This window comes from Penicillium manginii (assembly GCF_028828005.1).
Source record: "Penicillium manginii strain IBT 31320 chromosome Unknown utg000002l:1.0-5564898.0:1.0-5567710.0, whole genome shotgun sequence".
Classification (NCBI taxonomy): domain Eukaryota; kingdom Fungi; phylum Ascomycota; class Eurotiomycetes; order Eurotiales; family Aspergillaceae; genus Penicillium; species Penicillium manginii.
The window spans coordinates 3,675,785-3,693,165 of NW_026643103.1; the positions used below are offsets into that span (position 1 = coordinate 3,675,785).

The 17,381-nt window shown below is 50.6% G+C and overlaps 4 protein-coding genes across 4 annotated transcripts; all 4 read right to left on the reverse strand.

Annotated features, from left to right (window-relative positions):
• Positions 1–181: 181 nt before the first annotated feature.
• Positions 182–3,787, reverse strand: N7533_002659 (putative serine/threonine protein kinase; the record flags this gene model as incomplete). The annotated part of the gene is made up of 1 exon (XM_057099309.1): positions 182–3,787. One exon carries the CDS (start codon positions 3,785–3,787, stop codon positions 182–184), a length of 3,606 nt encoding a protein of 1,201 aa, XP_056964445.1.
• A 6,357-nt stretch (positions 3,788–10,144) lies between these two features.
• Positions 10,145–12,862, reverse strand: N7533_002660 (uncharacterized protein; the record flags this gene model as incomplete). Its single annotated transcript, XM_057099310.1, has 3 exons — positions 10,145–10,961; positions 11,026–11,961; positions 12,084–12,862. 3 exons carry the CDS (start codon positions 12,860–12,862, stop codon positions 10,145–10,147), a joined length of 2,532 nt encoding a protein of 843 aa, XP_056964446.1.
• Positions 12,863–13,509: 647 nt separating this feature from the next.
• Positions 13,510–14,620, reverse strand: N7533_002661 (uncharacterized protein; the record flags this gene model as incomplete). The annotated part of the gene is made up of 2 exons (XM_057099311.1): positions 13,510–14,088; positions 14,150–14,620. 2 exons carry the CDS (start codon positions 14,618–14,620, stop codon positions 13,510–13,512), a joined length of 1,050 nt encoding a protein of 349 aa, XP_056964447.1.
• A 636-nt stretch (positions 14,621–15,256) lies between these two features.
• Positions 15,257–17,163, reverse strand: ptcF (type 2C protein phosphatase ptcF; the record flags this gene model as incomplete). The annotated part of the gene is made up of 3 exons (XM_057099312.1): positions 15,257–15,368; positions 15,425–16,435; positions 16,490–17,163. The coding sequence occupies 3 exons, from the start codon at positions 17,161–17,163 to the stop codon at positions 15,257–15,259; spliced, it is 1,797 nt and encodes a 598-aa protein (XP_056964448.1).
• Positions 17,164–17,381: the final 218 nt, after the last annotated feature.

Here is a 17,381-nt window from a genome sequence, read left to right on the forward strand (position 1 = left end):
AACAAACTCTAGAAAGACACGTTCAAGTTCCGAATATGATCCCGTGGAGAACAGGAAAAACAGCAATGTGATATGCAACGACCCCTCAGTATACAGAAATGGTTGAAGCAAAGGTGGGAGGTAGTAATAGAAGGGGTGGGAGTGAAGGGTTGATCAATGTATTGTGCGATGACAGCATATATCAACTCGACTTGAGAGTAGGCTTGTTCTCGGACTTCGGAGGCGGCTTCTTCTTGCCGATCACCAGGACTTCGTCCTCCGAATCAGATTCTTCTTCCTCATCGTCGCAGTAGTACCGTGACTCATCTTCTTCCGAAGGGCGTGGAGACCCGGGGAGGCGGGCCTTGACTGTCTCGCCTGTGCGAAGTATAGAAGGTACCTGGGACGCAGTATCCGAATCTCTGTCCTTGAAACCGAAATAAAGGCCATCGCCAGAAAGAGATGAAGCGCCCGAGACAACAGACGGAATACTAGGATGAGAAGCACTCTGCGACATGCCACTGGTGAAATCGTCGGCAGAAGATGATGATATCGTAGCAGCAGAAGGCGTTGACCCGTTGAGACCATTTTGAGGTGGATCGGCGTGGTGAGGGTCAACAACATATGCATGGTCGGGGGGAGGAGCCAATGCTGGTAACTGCAATGAATCGGTGGAATACATAGCGCTTTCAAGCTTTGGGGCTAGCGCATTCTCCGCACTTGGCTCGATGTCACTCCTTCGACGGCGGAGGAGCGCCTCCTTGGTGAGATTGAAGGATTCGGCGGAAGATTTTCCTGCAAGCTGCTGAGACCGATTGCGTCGGTGGCCCACTGGCATCGATAGCCTGGACCCAGATGAAGCAGAATCGGCATTCCATAGGCCGGAGGCTCGCATGTGGCCAACGGCAGAGGCATTGCTCACTGCAAGGCTAGGCTCGGATCGCCGGTCGCCATCCAGAGAGGGTGTCTCGCCGGTTGGCGACGAGCGACGGCTACGGCTACCGAATGCCCCGGAGGCGCGTCGAGTCGCACCGCTGAAGATGCTGCCAATACTGGTCGTGCCGAGGGCTTCAATAATAGATGGTGTAACACCGGACCGTGGTCGACCAGTTGGAGTAGAGTCCATCCTGGATTGTTTCACTGTCTTGGTCGACTCGGCAGTGGACATGGAGGATTTGGCACGTCGGGGAGGGCCCGGTCGAGGGGTAACTGTTGGAGCAATGACAGGCTTGTTTTCAGACAAGACGGGAAGAGATTCGAAGTAGGATGCCCACGACTCTTCCTCCACCGGGCTTGCTGTGACACTCTGAGCGAGTGGATGCTCGCCCTGGCCACTGAATTTGGACAGACGGAATATATCTTCATCGCCTCGCAAGCTTGAGCGGCGGCTGTCACCGCCACGCGACGCCTTCCCGAAGGTGCTCGCGCTCGAGGCTGAAGAGAGCGTATCTGAGGAATTGTTCGCATTGCGTTTATCCTTCGAGGACCGACCACCAAACCATTTAGCCACGTTGGATCGTACTCGTTGGATGAATGGTACCTTGCTGACGGCACTGGTAACTTCTTCGTTGGAAACCTCGATTCTCTTGCCCTTGCTCTGCTGACCGGGATCCGTCTCCTCAACCCACATTTGTGGGTTAGGCAACCCGTACAAGGTCCAAGGGTGATGTTTGATCTCCTTCAGAGTGATTCGCCTGATCGGATCCTTGGTCAAAAGACGACGAAGTAGATCGTATAACTCATCATCTATATCCTCGTATTCAAGCACATTATCATCGCGAACATCCCTAGGTAGATTCAGATGGCAAAGGGAATCATCCATGACAGGAACGAGACGTTTGCGGGGAATGAAGACCTCCTTCTTCACAATAGTCTGGAACATGCTATACTCGTCATCCGACAGAAAAGGGAGACGACCAAAGACCATTCCGTACAATGTGACGCCCAAAGACCAAACATCAATGGCACCAGTGATCTTCGGAACTGACCCAATAGTCTCTTCAAAGTCATCGCCAACGTAACAAAGTTCGGGCGCATAAAATGCGGGAGTGCCGACCGTCTTCGACAGCTCACGGGCATCATCCAACTCAGTTGCGTCAGTTTCCCCAAGCTGTTCTTCCTCCTCATCTCGCATGGGCCTTCCAAGGTAGGAAACGCCAAAATCGGAGATTTTGACTCGGTGCCCGCTGGTGACGAGGAGATTGGCAGGTTTGATGTCGCGGTGGATGATACCTTGGAAGTGAAGGTACTCCAGGCCTAGAACGGAATCCCGAAATGCGCTGCGAGCTTCGGCAACAGTCAGGCAGGGAACATATGACAGGTCATCAGTATCGGCGGACCAGTCAGGTTCAGACGGGGCATAGCCAAAGCTGCTGGAAGCGGTGCTGAAACGGCGTTCGAAAGGGAAATCCGAATAAGCACCATACATGCTTCCTTCAACAGCTGCGAGCGAATCATTGGCGGAGGACTGGCTGGGGGAGTTTTCATCGATGAGCACGGTTGAGCGGGTGGAAGAGCGCCGCATTGAAAGTCCCAGTCCCTCGCCTTGCTCTTCCTCGTCGGAAGATTCGACACCATGCTCCAAACTCCAGGCAGGAATGGGCCCTTGTTGTGCGTCTGCGGCCTGCGCTTCGACTCGGCGTCGTGCCTTTTCTCGTTGTCGGCGGAGATATTGTGCCGTTCGGATAAATTGGTGGCTTTCTTCCAGAAATGCCGGAGTGTCGGGAATCCCTGCCTTTTCGCGATCCAGCCGCAACTTGTCAACGTGGACGATCTCTCGGACTCCTTTCTTGCGCCAGATGATCTCGCCGTTTTCCACATATTCTAAAACAATATAGACTTTTTGTCGGTTCGGGTCGTCGATGACCTCGAGAAGACTGACAACATTTGGATGCCGGGCCTTTTTCAAGATGGCGACCTCTTTCTTTACTTTATCTTCTGGGTTACCCAACTTCCCTAACCGACGGCGATTCGAGTAGCGTTGGACAATCTTGATGGCAACTTTCTGCTTGGTAGCGACGTGCTGACCAAGCTTGACCTTACCATGCTCTCCTCGGCCGAGCTCCTCGAGAATCTCGTACTGATTGATGACCTTGTTGCCAGTGACTAGATCTCGGTCCACTTCGGCGGTGTGGGTCTCTTTAGGGGGTTGGAGGTGACTTGGGTGGAGAAATGGGCTGCCGAGCGATCCTTCGTCTTCAGAATTAAGTGGCGGTGTGTTGCGGGGGCTCCTCATAGAGAAAAGGCCAGGACTTGAAACGGGTGTATTTCCCGCCGTTCGGGCAGCACGAACGTGAGCAATTCGAGTAGCTGTCTCGGCCTGTGTTGGGTATGAACTCCGGGACCGGAGATGATAGGTGGGATGTATTTGAGACTGGAGCGAGGCGTAGGATTGATCGGGGTAGACGGGGTATTCGGGTCTAGTGTCGGAGTGACGGGACTCTCGTCGAGGGCTCTGCCCGACGCTTCCTTGATCCGACCGCGCATCCACCACGATGTCTTCATTCAAGGCCTGAAGAGAGCTCGTTGAAGAGCGTGTGGAAGCGGCGCGGCCGGTGGCATAGACATGAGGGAAGGCTTGGCGGAGGGTTGCTTGAGCCTCGGCGATATCGGGGTGCACTGGTTGTTTGGTGGTTGATGACTGTGTCTGTTTCGTGTGGGCGTCTGTCTTATCGCTGGATGCGGGCGGTTGTGAAGACCCATCAGAGCGGTTGGGACCAGGTTTAGCGTCGAGAGAGACATGACTATTGCGAGTCATGGGCTGGTCCGCTTCCTCCAAACCAACAATGGCAGACTGATTTTCGGTCATTTTCAATTTCCCCTACTCTTTTGATTTTATAACCTCTGATCTTCTCGGTGCGGGCGGCTGTCGGATTTGTAACTTAGGTGTGCGAACCAAGAGTTCCGGTGTTGCAGTTGAGCATCCTCTTTCTTAACGCTGGTTCTTGCCTATAGTATGGTCGTTCAACGAGAGCTAATTAGAAGCTCGGAGTGGGAGCACCAAGGGACCGGCATTACTTGTATAGCGTGGTGACTTGGGAGGATGCGACGAGGACCCGGGGGGAGGAGGGCGAGGACGATGTCGAGGAAGCCGTGTGCCGGAGACCGGGCCGAATGGTAGGCAGCGATGGAATCGGATGTAGGATGTAGAGAATGAAGTATAGTATTGTAGACCTGCTACAGCACGAGGGATGTGGTCGCTTGCACGTGGAAAGGGAGAGGCGAGGGCGAAGGTATAAATATGGTTGACCCGGTCGGTGTGGTGATCTGCTTGAATGCTCGTGCAGGGCCTCGTGCAGATGGAGTCGAGGGAAAGGAAGGAGTGGGGTCGAACAATTCAAGAAGGAGGGTCCAGAAAAGAAGAGACAAAGAAAGTGAATAGGTTGGACTCGGTAAGAGAGGATGGAGGGGGAGGGAAGAAAGGGAGGTTGGGTGGATAAAAAATGGGGGAATTCGAGGAGGGAGAGACCTTAGTAGGGCAGAGCGAAGATCGGATGCCAAGCGCAACACTTTCTGCAGTTCTCAAGTTAGGGTCAACGATGGAATACAATACGAATACTTTATTACATACAAAGTTACACTTAATTTAAATACTTTGAATACTTAATACTTAAATACCAACCCTTAAGGCTAGAAACTTCAAGTTACATGGTGGGGCTTGTCAGACGGCGATTTGGCTTCGGCCGACACTCCGATGGTCCGTGTGGTTGATAGGAATCTTATTAGTGATCTTCTAGGGAGATATTAGTTATAACCTGGAGGTATACACATTATACTCTTGTAAGTGTAATAGTAATAATGAAAGTACACTAATTCACTACCAATAACCATAACCAGATTAACTTCTTCCCCTATATCATCCCATCCCACCCCATACAAGCCACGGTGGCGACCACATATTACGTCGAGGACTTCTACTCCGCCCGATCCCAGTTGGTCCATTTGCATCACTACCACTTTTTTTTTTCCACAATAGCCCATGTCTCTCAACTAAGCCCCATCCATACGTTCTCTTTTCTTCTCTTTCAATTTTCCTGTCTACGAGATACCTTCTCTCCTGATCGTGCCACCATTCAATCAATGTAGCCATCATCGCTGTACCACCTTTCCCGTCCCGATCTCGGCCCATGGCACTGATACTATCTTATGTCGACCACCACCCGGAACTGGCATTCCTGCCTTCTCCTCTCCATATTTTCTTGATGACCCGCTCAGATCTCCCTTTCGGTTCCTAGTCTGACTCTGACCTCACTTGAACTGCTGCGCGAACGAGCCTGCCATATTACATTGCCAGAACCCGCCAATCATCATGCCGCGCCCAACGTGACGCGGCTCAGCTCACCCCCAAGAGCCCAAGTACCGAGCAAACTAACTTCAACTTCTCCCACCCAGCTGGGAGAAATGATGAAGACCAAAACTATAATAATAAAAAGCAGGTTTACCTGGGTCGCCGGTGCTCGTCACTCTGGTAAACCCCGTAGTGCTGATAGGTGCTGATGCTCATGCTGGTGCTGGTCGGGGCTAGTTTGCGAGTCGCTCGAAGCCAACATCCTTTTGCCTTCTGATGGGCTGCAGACTACACTAGCCCTTCCGGTCGGACTTGACGGCGAGCCAGGGGTCGTGCAGGGATTTGCCCAGAGCGGATGGAGGAGAGTGGCATGCACAGTAGACGCGGGATCGGACTGTTCGCCCCTGCAGCATTAGCCAGTATCTGTTTCGGAAAGGGGAGGGTGTGAAGCCTGTGGTATACATGGATGTTCAGGAGTATCCATGATTATTCCGCGATCTCTCTCTCATCCTCGCAGTATACCATCTACTCTACAGAGTACTCTTTACTCTACTCAGCTGTATCAACTTGCCTGAGCGCGAGTCCGTGCGGAACGTTACGTCATGCAAGGGTCTGGGCCCCTATTGAGCACTAGTCCTCTTTGGATCATGTCCATTTCTGGCTAGCGCAGAGATGACAAATCTGCGTATACTCTGTAGTATACACTTTAGAATACTCCGTACAGAGTAACTATTCAGTTGGATAATTATCTATGGAACACAGTATACAGTTCTAGTAACTAGGAGTGCATAATTTGCCAATCTATTCAACATGCATAGACCTACTTAATGCACTCACGCATCCCTGTACTACGTCAATTCATCGGCTCCAGGTCGGTGCCTGTGTACTATGGTAACCACTTCATCCCGTTACCACAACTCCCTTCCAGGTCAATTGCATATTCTCAAAACCAAAACAATTAGCCCGCTACCACAGGACCCAATCCTTTCACTTCCGGCAACCCGGACAACTCAAACCAGCTTCAGACATGGAACTAGGAAGGCTAAAGATCCCGCGTTGCCGGGGTATCAACCTCGAGGCCCGATCCGATTCTCCTCGGAGACTAAAAATGTGTCGACCAGATTGGACAGATACCAGCACTCCCCTATTCCAATTTTAGCCCCCCCTGTCTGCCCACCTCGCCCCTTTAGCGCACCGCAACTGCGTGCCAGGATGTTTAGCGCTGTTCATACCCCGGCTAGTTTGCGCCGCCGTCTGAAGTTTCATTTCTTCATTTCCCTTAACCCCGCATGGAAGTTCGGGCCCTCTATCCGACTACGTCGACGTCCTATGTACATAGACAGCGGGGTCGTGTTGGATCATTAGTGCTAGACCCGGGGAGATGATTCAGGCCGGGGTAGACCTAAATGATTGGCTGCCTGTACGTACAATACGAACTGTGTACTCCGTACGGGAATACTGACAGGACAGGGCTATCGTGCTTTGGGGAAGCGAGACTGGCGAAATACTGCGTTGCTGATCGCTTGGAAATTTTCAAGAATTGCTCCGTGTTTCCGGTCACTGTTGATGCCGCATACATACGTACATTAGATGCTCCGTACTTGGTATTCGACTGTATACTCACTTTCTCTTCACTTACCCGTGCCCATTCAATTACACCCGGTTACTAACAAACGCCGGTCTCACCCATCCACTCAGCCATGCCCTGAGCGCCAACACGCAGCCCAGCTTTGCGCGCTTTGATCGCAAGATCCGCAACCACGATGTGGTCCATGCCTAACGAGCGCCAGCCCCGATCTGCAACCTCAACCTCCCAAGGCCTGCTGTGACACAAGCGGCGAGCCCCCCTTGCCTCAATCCAGTTTACTGGGCGTGCCACATCCTACCGCCTTAACACTCTGTGTTAACGTCGTGAGGCCGATTCGCAATCCCGCCACCACCCAGGCACCGTGCTATCCCGAATACAGATAAAATGCGGCCAGGGGAGGGGAAGGAGGCAACGCCGCTACACCCGGGTTAACGGATCATTCCAAGACTGGGAGTGCTGTTCGCAACCAAGTGGCACTTTTACAGAGACGTTTGATCCGTACTTCTCAGCAATGGCCGCCTTGCGATCTTGGCTCGAAATATCGCATCGTGCATCAAGCCAAAAAGGATACCGCCGATCGGCCGTTAAGGGGATCGCTACCCGTACTGCTAGGCACGGACTATGTACATACATTGTACACACATATGTGGGCTTTGCGGATCAGTCGCTTGGTTCGCTTCTAGGTCAACGTACATACGCAAACATCCTCAGATATGCAGTGTTCTGACTCGGCCGTGGGGATTGTTTGCTATCAGATTTGATCAGTGGGTATTTATTTCAACTTGAAGTTTATCTTGTGCGACGTGAAACTTAATTCGAAAAAGAAATCTCTGCGCGCAGTACTAGCAGCAGTGTATTCCAGGTAACAAACAAAGGAGATCTATCGGACGGATACATCAATTACAACTTGAACTTGAAGTCAAGGCACCCTTATGCTCGGCGACATGTGTGGATAAATTGCACACTGGCATTTTGTTAGAAATGGCGGAGCTAAGTCTTCTTTGCTCATAATGGCATCGTTTTCCGAGGCGTAGTACGAGGAAAGGCCAGTCGTATCTACTTTGTAGAAAAAAGTTTTTGTCTCTCAACCGATGATCACCGTAGCGCGTTTGGTTTAAGGATTGACAATGATGTTTTTTTGCGATAGGTCATTAGGGCAAAATGCATGAAAGTCATTACTCGTTTACTGGCCCAGATTTGGGCATAGTATGTACGATTCATTGAACTTGTCGACGACCCGTGGTGGCGGAGCCTTGATATCATGCTACACAGACTTGGAGGCGGTTATTCATCAATAGAGCGTTTGATCCATTTGACGAAGGTGTCACGGTGACATCCTATGCAGAAGTTCCTGAACTTGTCCACTGGTATCAGGGTTGAGAACGACTGGTATAAAAAATTAGCAAGCAGTAGCGAGTAATAAACAAGATTATACTGAACAGGTCTTACTCTATTCGGTAGGAGAAATTAAACGACATACATACATCACAGCAGTACGGAGTATAATCAACTAACTATTGAACCAGGATAAGAGAAGATACTGACGAGCAGAGCATCTAATTTGTCTGACCTACAGCATGGCCTGAGCGCCTGCATAGTGTCAATTTCAAATCAGAGGCGAGACAGTCTCGTCTAGGTCTCAGTGCATCCAAACCCTGTCCGAAAAATCAATAGCTGCCAAACATATAGCCCATTGTTCCATTGTCTAGCGGAGATGGCTCGGCTGTGGCTGTACAACGAGACCTGAACGGGAACGAGCGGGATGAAGAGAAGGGGCCCGGCCGGCTAAACTACCGAACAATCTGACGCGACAATCGCTCTTTGCTTTTTCCTTCTTCCCAAGCTGTCTCTAGTGTCACCTTCAGCTCTCGTATCAAAGTACCTGGGATAATGATCCATATTGTGGATTCTGATTTGCCCAGTGCATCCGGAAACAGACTCCTGCGATGCCCCTGACTAGTATTACCGGATGCCATCCGACGCTATCTTTGCCCGCTCCAACCCAGCCGCAGACTACAGCACCAAGACGGATATGGCTGAACCGCGGGGTCTGGCTTGCAGGAGCCCTTGCGTTCAGTGGAGAGAGGCACATTGACTAACCCCCAATGATGAGATGCTGAGCACATGCATTCTAGGCCTCCCAGCGCGCTAATTCGAGCCCACAAAAGCGATTGGTCTACCTTTATCGGCGGTATTGAATTATGGCGTCTTTCGACAAGTTCTTCCAAACTGAAATGGATTCACGGACACCCCGAGGCTGAGCCGGAAACCATAAACTCTCGTATAGGTTTCCCCTCTTTTCATCTTCGAGTTCTGCCCAATTTGACACCCGACAGACCAGGAGCTAGGTTAGCCTATCTGACCTTCCTCATCCAGCCATTCAGAGTCCATTCCAGGCGAGCAAGTAAGAGAACAGAGAGTGGGAGAGAAAAAAGCAAATTGGGCCCATGCATGGGATCAAGACGCCAGCCAAAATCAAAATCAGGCAAGCAAGCCGATTGGAATCGCATCCACACGAACTGGCGACACAAGAGACGAAACACGAGTCCGATATCCATTTAAACAAAAGATTGACAATATGACATTTCCTCTCCCGAACACAGTCGAGCCCACTTGATCACCCCATGATGGTCGGATTGGAATGCCAACCTATCAATTCGCGGCGTCGGACCCATGGTTCGTCGGAAGGGTGGGCCCATCCGAGAGACTAAAACCAACTTGGGGGGGGTCATTGACTGCCTCCCATGAATGCGGATGTCTGGACCCTTGGCTAGAGGAGTCTGGGTCATAGGATCCGGGGGAGACTGGGGAAATTGGAAAACTGGGGCGACGAGGGATTGGGAGGGAAACTTGGCCGAGTGGCTAGGGGATTCAATCGCACTACACTTCATCGCCTGCCTGGTTCTGGGGACTAAGGACTGTTTTGCGTGAATTTGCTTCTGAATAATCAAGTGTTCGCACCATCATAGTGTGATTCCACGGGTACCTGCGTTTACTAGCAGGGTCTTTCTCTGGGTTGGCTAACCTTTAACGTCATGCAACACTACTAGGGAGGAACTTGAAGTACAGTTCAAGTTGGTTGATTGGTTGGTGATATTGTAAAATACTAGTAGTAAATTTATACATACTTACCTAGGTAGGTAGGTAGGTAGGAATGTACTATACTAAGAAGAAATAAAGTAAATAGAGTGCCCAGATGTCACGGTGGAGAGTAGTAGTCTTAAGTTTAGATAGTTCAAATCAATTAACAGTTATCCTAAGAATTAATCTCATATATCTATCCATTATGTTTAAGTGTACAGTTTCATCAAAGTAGGCTTACTAACTTCCAATGAGGTAAAGCTGCAATGACCCTTTTGCCCGTCATTTGTACCATCGGAACTCTCCGTCGCCCAGAGAGGTAACAATGTAGTCTCTCCCCATTGCACCGGGCCTAGAACAGCCGTTTCTCCAACCTCGCCCCTGGGAGGATGACATGCCGCACTAATAGCAACACTCGTGGACCCAGTGACAGGAATTATGGATCTGAACTTCCGGAACGCTAGCACAATAAGAACAAGAACCATGATGGAGCCGACCAGTATGGACAGAAAGATCGGTCCGACGGAATAACCGAGGGAGCTGACGGTGCTTTGAGGTTCATTCGCCGCGTTGTATGTGACCAAAAGAAGGTAGTAAAGGCTCTGCGAGATGAGCCAGTGCAATACCATGTAGAGCACCAGGATTGGCACACCGTATTTGTATGGTATACTGAGCCAGTAAGTTGAACGTTGCTGGCTACCCTTAACGGGCCAAGTGACACGCAGCGCCTTGGAGGTGGCACCATACGAGCTGTATTCGCTCGCGGCTAGCATGCTGGTTAGAACGGCGTTGTAGCAGTAGTAGCTGATGGTGACTGCCAGCTGTGGTGTGTTGGCGATGACAACGGAAGGCAGCATGCTATTGGGAACACCGTCGAGGGCTTTAAAATTGGCAGTGGCTTCTGTGATATCTGAGCTGAACCAGCCCTTGAATGTGTTCGTATCTATCAATTGGCTGCCGATGGACCAGTGACCACCAAGTGCCTTTCTCAACAGGAAAAGTCCGACAATTATGCAAGCAAAGCACCTAGATCGAGAATGTCAGTATTGCCACGATGAGATGAGGTCCAAGGAAGAAAAGAAAGCCGTACATGAAAAGAGTTGCAAGCCATCGCCACCAACTCGCTGCTCTACCCCAGAGAGCTCTCTTTTTGAGGAGTCTGTAGGTGATAGAATCACGCTGCTCATTCTGCAGAACAGCCTGAAAGCCAGCCTTGTTAACCTTAGCCCAATCCCCTCTTCTTATATCAGCTCCCGACATCCAACAAAGACCCTTAGTCGTAGGATCGGGATTTTCCATGAAAGAAGCCACGGCATCACCAACAGTAAGTAGAGGCGGCTCACGCGAACGACCAATATGTGCCGCAAGAAACATGGCCGCAATTTTCGCAAACGCGGAAAGCATGATGGTCAGACAGATGGGCGGACTATATAGCAGTTGGCAATGCTCCTCGGCCCTGATAACAAGACACTCCTCAATAACTATGGACTGCGGGTGATAGAAATTGTCGCCACCCGTTTTATTGAGTGGATTGTAGTAACGGTCTGTTGCAGCATCAGATGGCATACAGTCGGCATTCAAGCCCTTGTGGACAGACTGGTTGGCATAAGTGTTCACCGACACCATATCAAGGCTGGAGTCGCCTGAATATACATCATCATAGAAGTAATACTGGGGATAAACCGGATTAGTCATAAGTATGGCGGAATCGCCTCCTAAGCTGACGGTCAGATTTGATGCAAGGGCGACGATTCCTCGGACTCCGGTCGCGGTTGTCTTGGCCTTGACCGAGCAGTCCGAAAGAGAAATGCGGTCGTAGTTCTCGTTTGCAATTTCGTTGACAAATGCGGACCAGGACATTTGGTACGTGAGATCTTGAGTCGCCCAGGCCCGCGCAGGACAGGAGAAACACTTCTCCAAAGCTGGAGTTGTCAAGTCGTGAATATTTGACGAGATGAGATCACGAGGACCGACGACAACGCCAAACTCATTCGTTGATAAGGATTCAAAGACCATAGAGTTATACCTAACCAGATTGATAAGATATTAGTCTATGTATAAAGGAGGGGGGTGCGACCCAACGACCGTTGCACAAGTTTGGAGACAATTCCCGCAGAAACAGAAAAGTACCTAGGTAAAGAAACTCACATCAAATGGAAAGGTGTAGCAGTAAGCAGCAAAACAACCCACAGCCCCAGTTTCGACTTCTTAATAGCCAAAAGATTCCTAACGCTCGCACTCCCAATATCAAGCCATTTCCAGCTCGCATGATGAGCATCAATCTCCTCTCGTGTGGGGGCAACAAGAGTCTGCATACAATAATTGCTGGCAGCAAGAATACACGTGCTAAGGACATTGATAATCAAATGCAAGGCGGTGTTCCACCTCCTGGTCACCGCGCAACTACCCTTATAAAAGACTGCGGTGCTCCCGAACCGGCTATTCTCTGGGAATCGACTCGCAAGTCCCGCTGCGACGGCGATGAAAATTAGGTTCAGGAGGAAGACTGTTGTCCCAGCCTTGGCACATATGTAAACTCCGTCTATCCATTGAGACTTTCGCTTTATGGTGGTGGTTGGGGCGGAGGGGTCCTCCGCATCTTCTTGATCTCCTTTGCGGTGTGGGGATTGTTCCTCTTGGCCGCCGTCGGAACCGCCACCTATTGCTTTGAATGTGACATCTTCCTTGGATGGTCGCGTCTGAATGGAGGATCTGCCGGCGACGGTTGATTGACGGGGTAATTTCGACGAGGAGTTTAAGGAGGAGGGCGAAAATGCGGAAGATGACGATCGAAAACTGGGTGCATCGAGAAGCTCCACTTGGTCATCATTCTGATCTTGACTAACATTCGAGACGCCCTGATAACGTTTTCTTGCGAATACTGATTTTTTGTGCTCCCACATCTGCCCAACGCCATAATTGACCATCCCTGATTCTTATTTACCGCGTTGGATCTAACAGCCGACCTCGATCTGGTCGAGGGAGGCGGGATGGGATGCACGTCAGTGGGGTCCTGCGAGTACAGAGGGAGGGCTCCAAAAGTTCTTTGGAAGAGAATGAAGAATGATGGTGCGAAACATTTGAAGATAAGAGAAGAGACGAGGCTCCGTGCCGTGTCATGGCACGCTAGGATGGATGCACTACTAGTATTTGGCCCCCAAATGCACAAGCTGGTTAATTCTTCATCAATATCCTGCACATTAATACCATACAATACCCTAGGAAGTTAGGCTGCTCTGTACAGCGGGGACAAATCCGTGACTAAAACCTTCAAGTTGGAAGTTTCCTCGTTTAGCTGGATAAGGAGGTTGCATTTTCCTCGTCTTGACTTGAAGGGGCGGAGGTACTCCCTGCCTGTCACAATAAAATTGTGACCCCCCCGCTCTGTGTTGGAAATTTGGGGGCGGACAGAGAGGATAGTACCTGGGTACTAACCCTGGAGTAGGATCACGGGTATTGGAAGCTGGTATAGATAAAGATGGAATTTTGACGATCTATTTCTTGTTAAGGTTGTTTGAACAAATAGAAACAGGTATAAAGGAATCGATGAAGAGAAAGGACCACGCAAAGGCTTTTAGCTATTCCATTGCTCACTCGGCCAATATGCCCTTCCTTCTCGGCTTTCAAACCCTTCAAATCGAGGGGTTCTATCCGCCCATGACTCGAATGCTTTCCAGCTGTAATATTCTTCAGCGTGAACCGATTCATTGAAGTACATATTTGCCTGGCTCAAATGCATGCAAATCTGAATAGCATCCTCAAACGCCCGACGATCAGATCCATATCCAGCACACCAATATGCGTAATGAGTCCGCCTATCATCAATCAACCGATATTCCCCGCTCTGTTCAGAGGCAACAATGCACTCAGCCCAGAGATCAGTGACCTCCTCCTCGTCATCCGCGACTTCCAAGCTCCAACGATCCACGGCGATGAAATATGAGGGAGGATGGACAAGATCACAATCCGGGGTCTCAAACCATGCTAGAAGGCCTTTTATATCCGGGGACTCGAGTTTTTCGGCCACATAGAACCACTCGGTGTCTTGATAGTCGTCAACCAGTCTCTCCTCGGCATAACTCCTGAGTCTTTCGAATTCTTCGGCAGTCATGGCTTCTATGACAAACACAGGGTATTGTTCCGCCGTATCTTGCTCTCCTTGTTTCTAACTCTAAGTTAGACTCTAGTCGGAATTTTGCATCGTGTATACTCACCATGATAGCTGGGATATCGTAGCCTAATGGCTGAAAATCTTCACCCTCCAAATTAGCCGTCCCTTCGGCCGCAGCACTGAGCAGCAGGTTTGCTCTATTGATGGGTGCGCGCAAAATGCGATGATCGTCTTGACCCTCGGTCCGGTACAAAAGGATTGCTGTGTCGTCTATCCTCGATTGTTCATCAATAAAAATCAGCGGCTCCTCCCCGCCTCGCTTAAACATCGCGCTGATAATAGACGAATCGGGTGTGAAATCAATCGGCCAGGGCACATCTAGAAGACGGCGAGGCTCCGCGTCAGGTCGATCAGGCCAGTTCTCCAAGTTGTCAATAACGACAAGCCTCCTCATAAAAAGATCCAGTTCTATATCTTCCAACGGAAGCAGAAATACCACCCTCCATGTTGGCGGCTCCTCCACTCTCCGATTCCGCGAGAACTCTGGAAGTTGCCAATATGGGAGCCGAGGCATCGTTAATTCAGACTGGTGATGGATTTTGAGCTGTTCGACCCCTTGGCCTTTTTATAAACCTCGAGAGAAGATTTTCCCTTTTGCGAAATGATCCACTATCGAGGGAATGGGGGCGCGATCAATCAACACAGCACGTTGTGGGGCGTCGGCCGCGGCAAATCGGGCAAAGGCTTGTTTTTCGACGATGCTGCCTACCGGTGCCTGAAACACTACACGGACTCACATATAGACATTCAGGTGTCCTCGCTTAAACCAGTTTGCTTCATAGATCATTATTTCTCTCCGTTAAATTTTTGAGTTCATCTACCATGGCCTCGAGACCTGACTCCTATATGCGGTTCCCGCCTACTAGTTGGCATCGTGTTGTTTCAATCTTGCCCCCTACGTCACCCTGGCCCGTTCTGAACAGAACTCGAAGGAAAAGTAGAGTATCAAAGTTTTAAGGCACTTGCAATTATAGAAGGTGGTGCTGGTATGTACATATGCGAGTATCAAAGCAGAAATGATATAAGCCTCCTCCGACACCACTTTATCAAGAGGATAGGGTCGGAAATGATCAATTGTAGATGAAAGAAAACCGCCATTCAGGCGTTCAAGATCAATATTCAAGAGGCAAAACTACAATAATCAGCGTACCTAAAGCTTCGATTTCGGGGTTTCTTCTGCCGCGCTGGCCTCCTTGTTAACCTCAACGGTGCGAGAGTCAGGGCCTTGGCCAAAGAAAATGACCTCGACGGTCACATCGTCACTGAAATTTCATATCAGTCGGGGAACGCTAGGCACGAAACAGCTTTATCAACATACCGGTAACGACGAGAATAGGGGCTAGGCAAGGTCAGAAGGGCAGAGACCATGTCCTTGTCCTTGCCACCCATGGCATTACGGACAAGGTGGGTGGCTGCGTTCTTGTCCTCGACAACAAAGCGGTCCTCCGCTCCGGAGATATCATATTGCTGCTGGCGGATCGGGCGGCGCTGACCCTCACCAGAGGCACCGTTGGTGACCTCCACGGGAAGCTTCTTCTGGTCAAAGCCGAACCAGCTCTGCAGCCAAGCCTTACTGCCACCATTGCCGGACTGCTGTTGTTCCAACCACGAGCCGACCAAGCCAACAACTTCCTCGTTGCTCAGCATCTCCCAAAGACCGTCCGTCGCCATGACAATGAAGTCGCCTTGCGAAGGATCAATCTTGGTAGTAGTGATAATAGGTTCGGCGGTAACATAGGGAGGAGTCTTCAGGTGGGGAGAGGGGGTGCGGCCGAAAAACTGCTGCTTGATCTTATCTTGGATATCCTTAGTCCACTTGTAAGTAGCATCACCAAATGACCGGCTAGGCTCTAGTTGGCCTAGAATACGACCGTTACGAGTAACATATGGTTCCCCAGGGTGCTCTTTACGCAGGCGTTCGATCTCGGAGGGCGTACCGCCGGTCTGGTCCTCAGACAGAGCCGTGGCAGTCCACTTCCCACTGGGACCACGACGGCCGAGAACCACACGCGAATCACCGGCAACTGCAACCTTCAAGTCCTTAGAGTGGGAGTCGTAGAAGCTCAGGAGAGCACATGATCCTGAGAGGGCGGGAGCGAGAAGCTCGGCAGCCACACGACGTGACTTGGCCTTGAGTACTTTGTCCACGCTTGCGTTGACGATATCATCATCGAGACGAACGAAGCCCTGCTTGATAGCAGCATCCACAGCATCGGATGTAGGAATCAATACTGACGGGTCGGCGGCAGCTGCCTTGTAAGTAGCGTTGAGTTCGCGTGCGACGTATGAGATCAGAACATTCCGTAGTTTAGCAGATGTTGTCCAGCCCCTAGTTTCTAGTTAGTAATAACCCCACGTCACTGGAGACATCTGAAACACTAACGAATGACCGTCAAAGACTGCCCAGAAATTCCAATCGCTGTTCGGGTCTCCATTTGTATTTCCAGCCACGTCCGATGGTACCTCGACAATCAGCTCCGCGTGGTCGTCCTCGATTGGGGAGTTGCTAGGAACCTGAACAATATCGTATCGAACGACTCCCTTTCCTCTGTTGACTAGGTATGATTCTTCGTTCTTTCGCAATTTCTCGGTAGCCTGCTCCGGGGTCAACATGTTTAGGACACGTCGATCCGAGTCGTCGGTCGTCTTCGCTAGAGGCTGGTCTCCCGAAAGCGTAGCCGTGTAAAACTGGTCGTTGCTCACCAATAAAGCTCGGCGCGTAGTGTCCGATGGGTCTTCGGCGTGGGCGGAATTGATTGCACTTGAGGCGAATCCACGGATATGGGTTGCGAGCGATTGGACTTTGGCGTCCCCGTTGCAGGCGTACCACGCTCCGGAGGCGACAGCGGTCGAGATAACGGCGACAGAGAAGTTTCGGAGATGCATCGAGGTTTGTAGTGCCGCCGGAAGGAAGGAAGGACGTCGGCCGGCGGAATAGTGTCTCAAGCTTTGTACTGAGGTGTTGCAGATGGATAGCGCACTCGGCCGTTTACCGGCAACTTTCCATACTGGGGTACGCCGAACCGCACGGGACGCGTGAGCAGCCACCAGACTCATTGGATCAAGTTATCGCTTGACTGTGAACTATGCCAGCGATGCCACAATAAGTTTGATATGCCTTTTGCAAGGTAAGTCCCAAAATTCTAGAGATACGGGAGTGTACAGAGCAGGCGTGCCTGGTTGATGATAAAGGGTCACGTGTGGGGAATATCCGCAGTCTAACCCGATTGGATTCGGAGTGTGTCGTCATTCCCCGCGGTTGCTTTTTTTTTTGT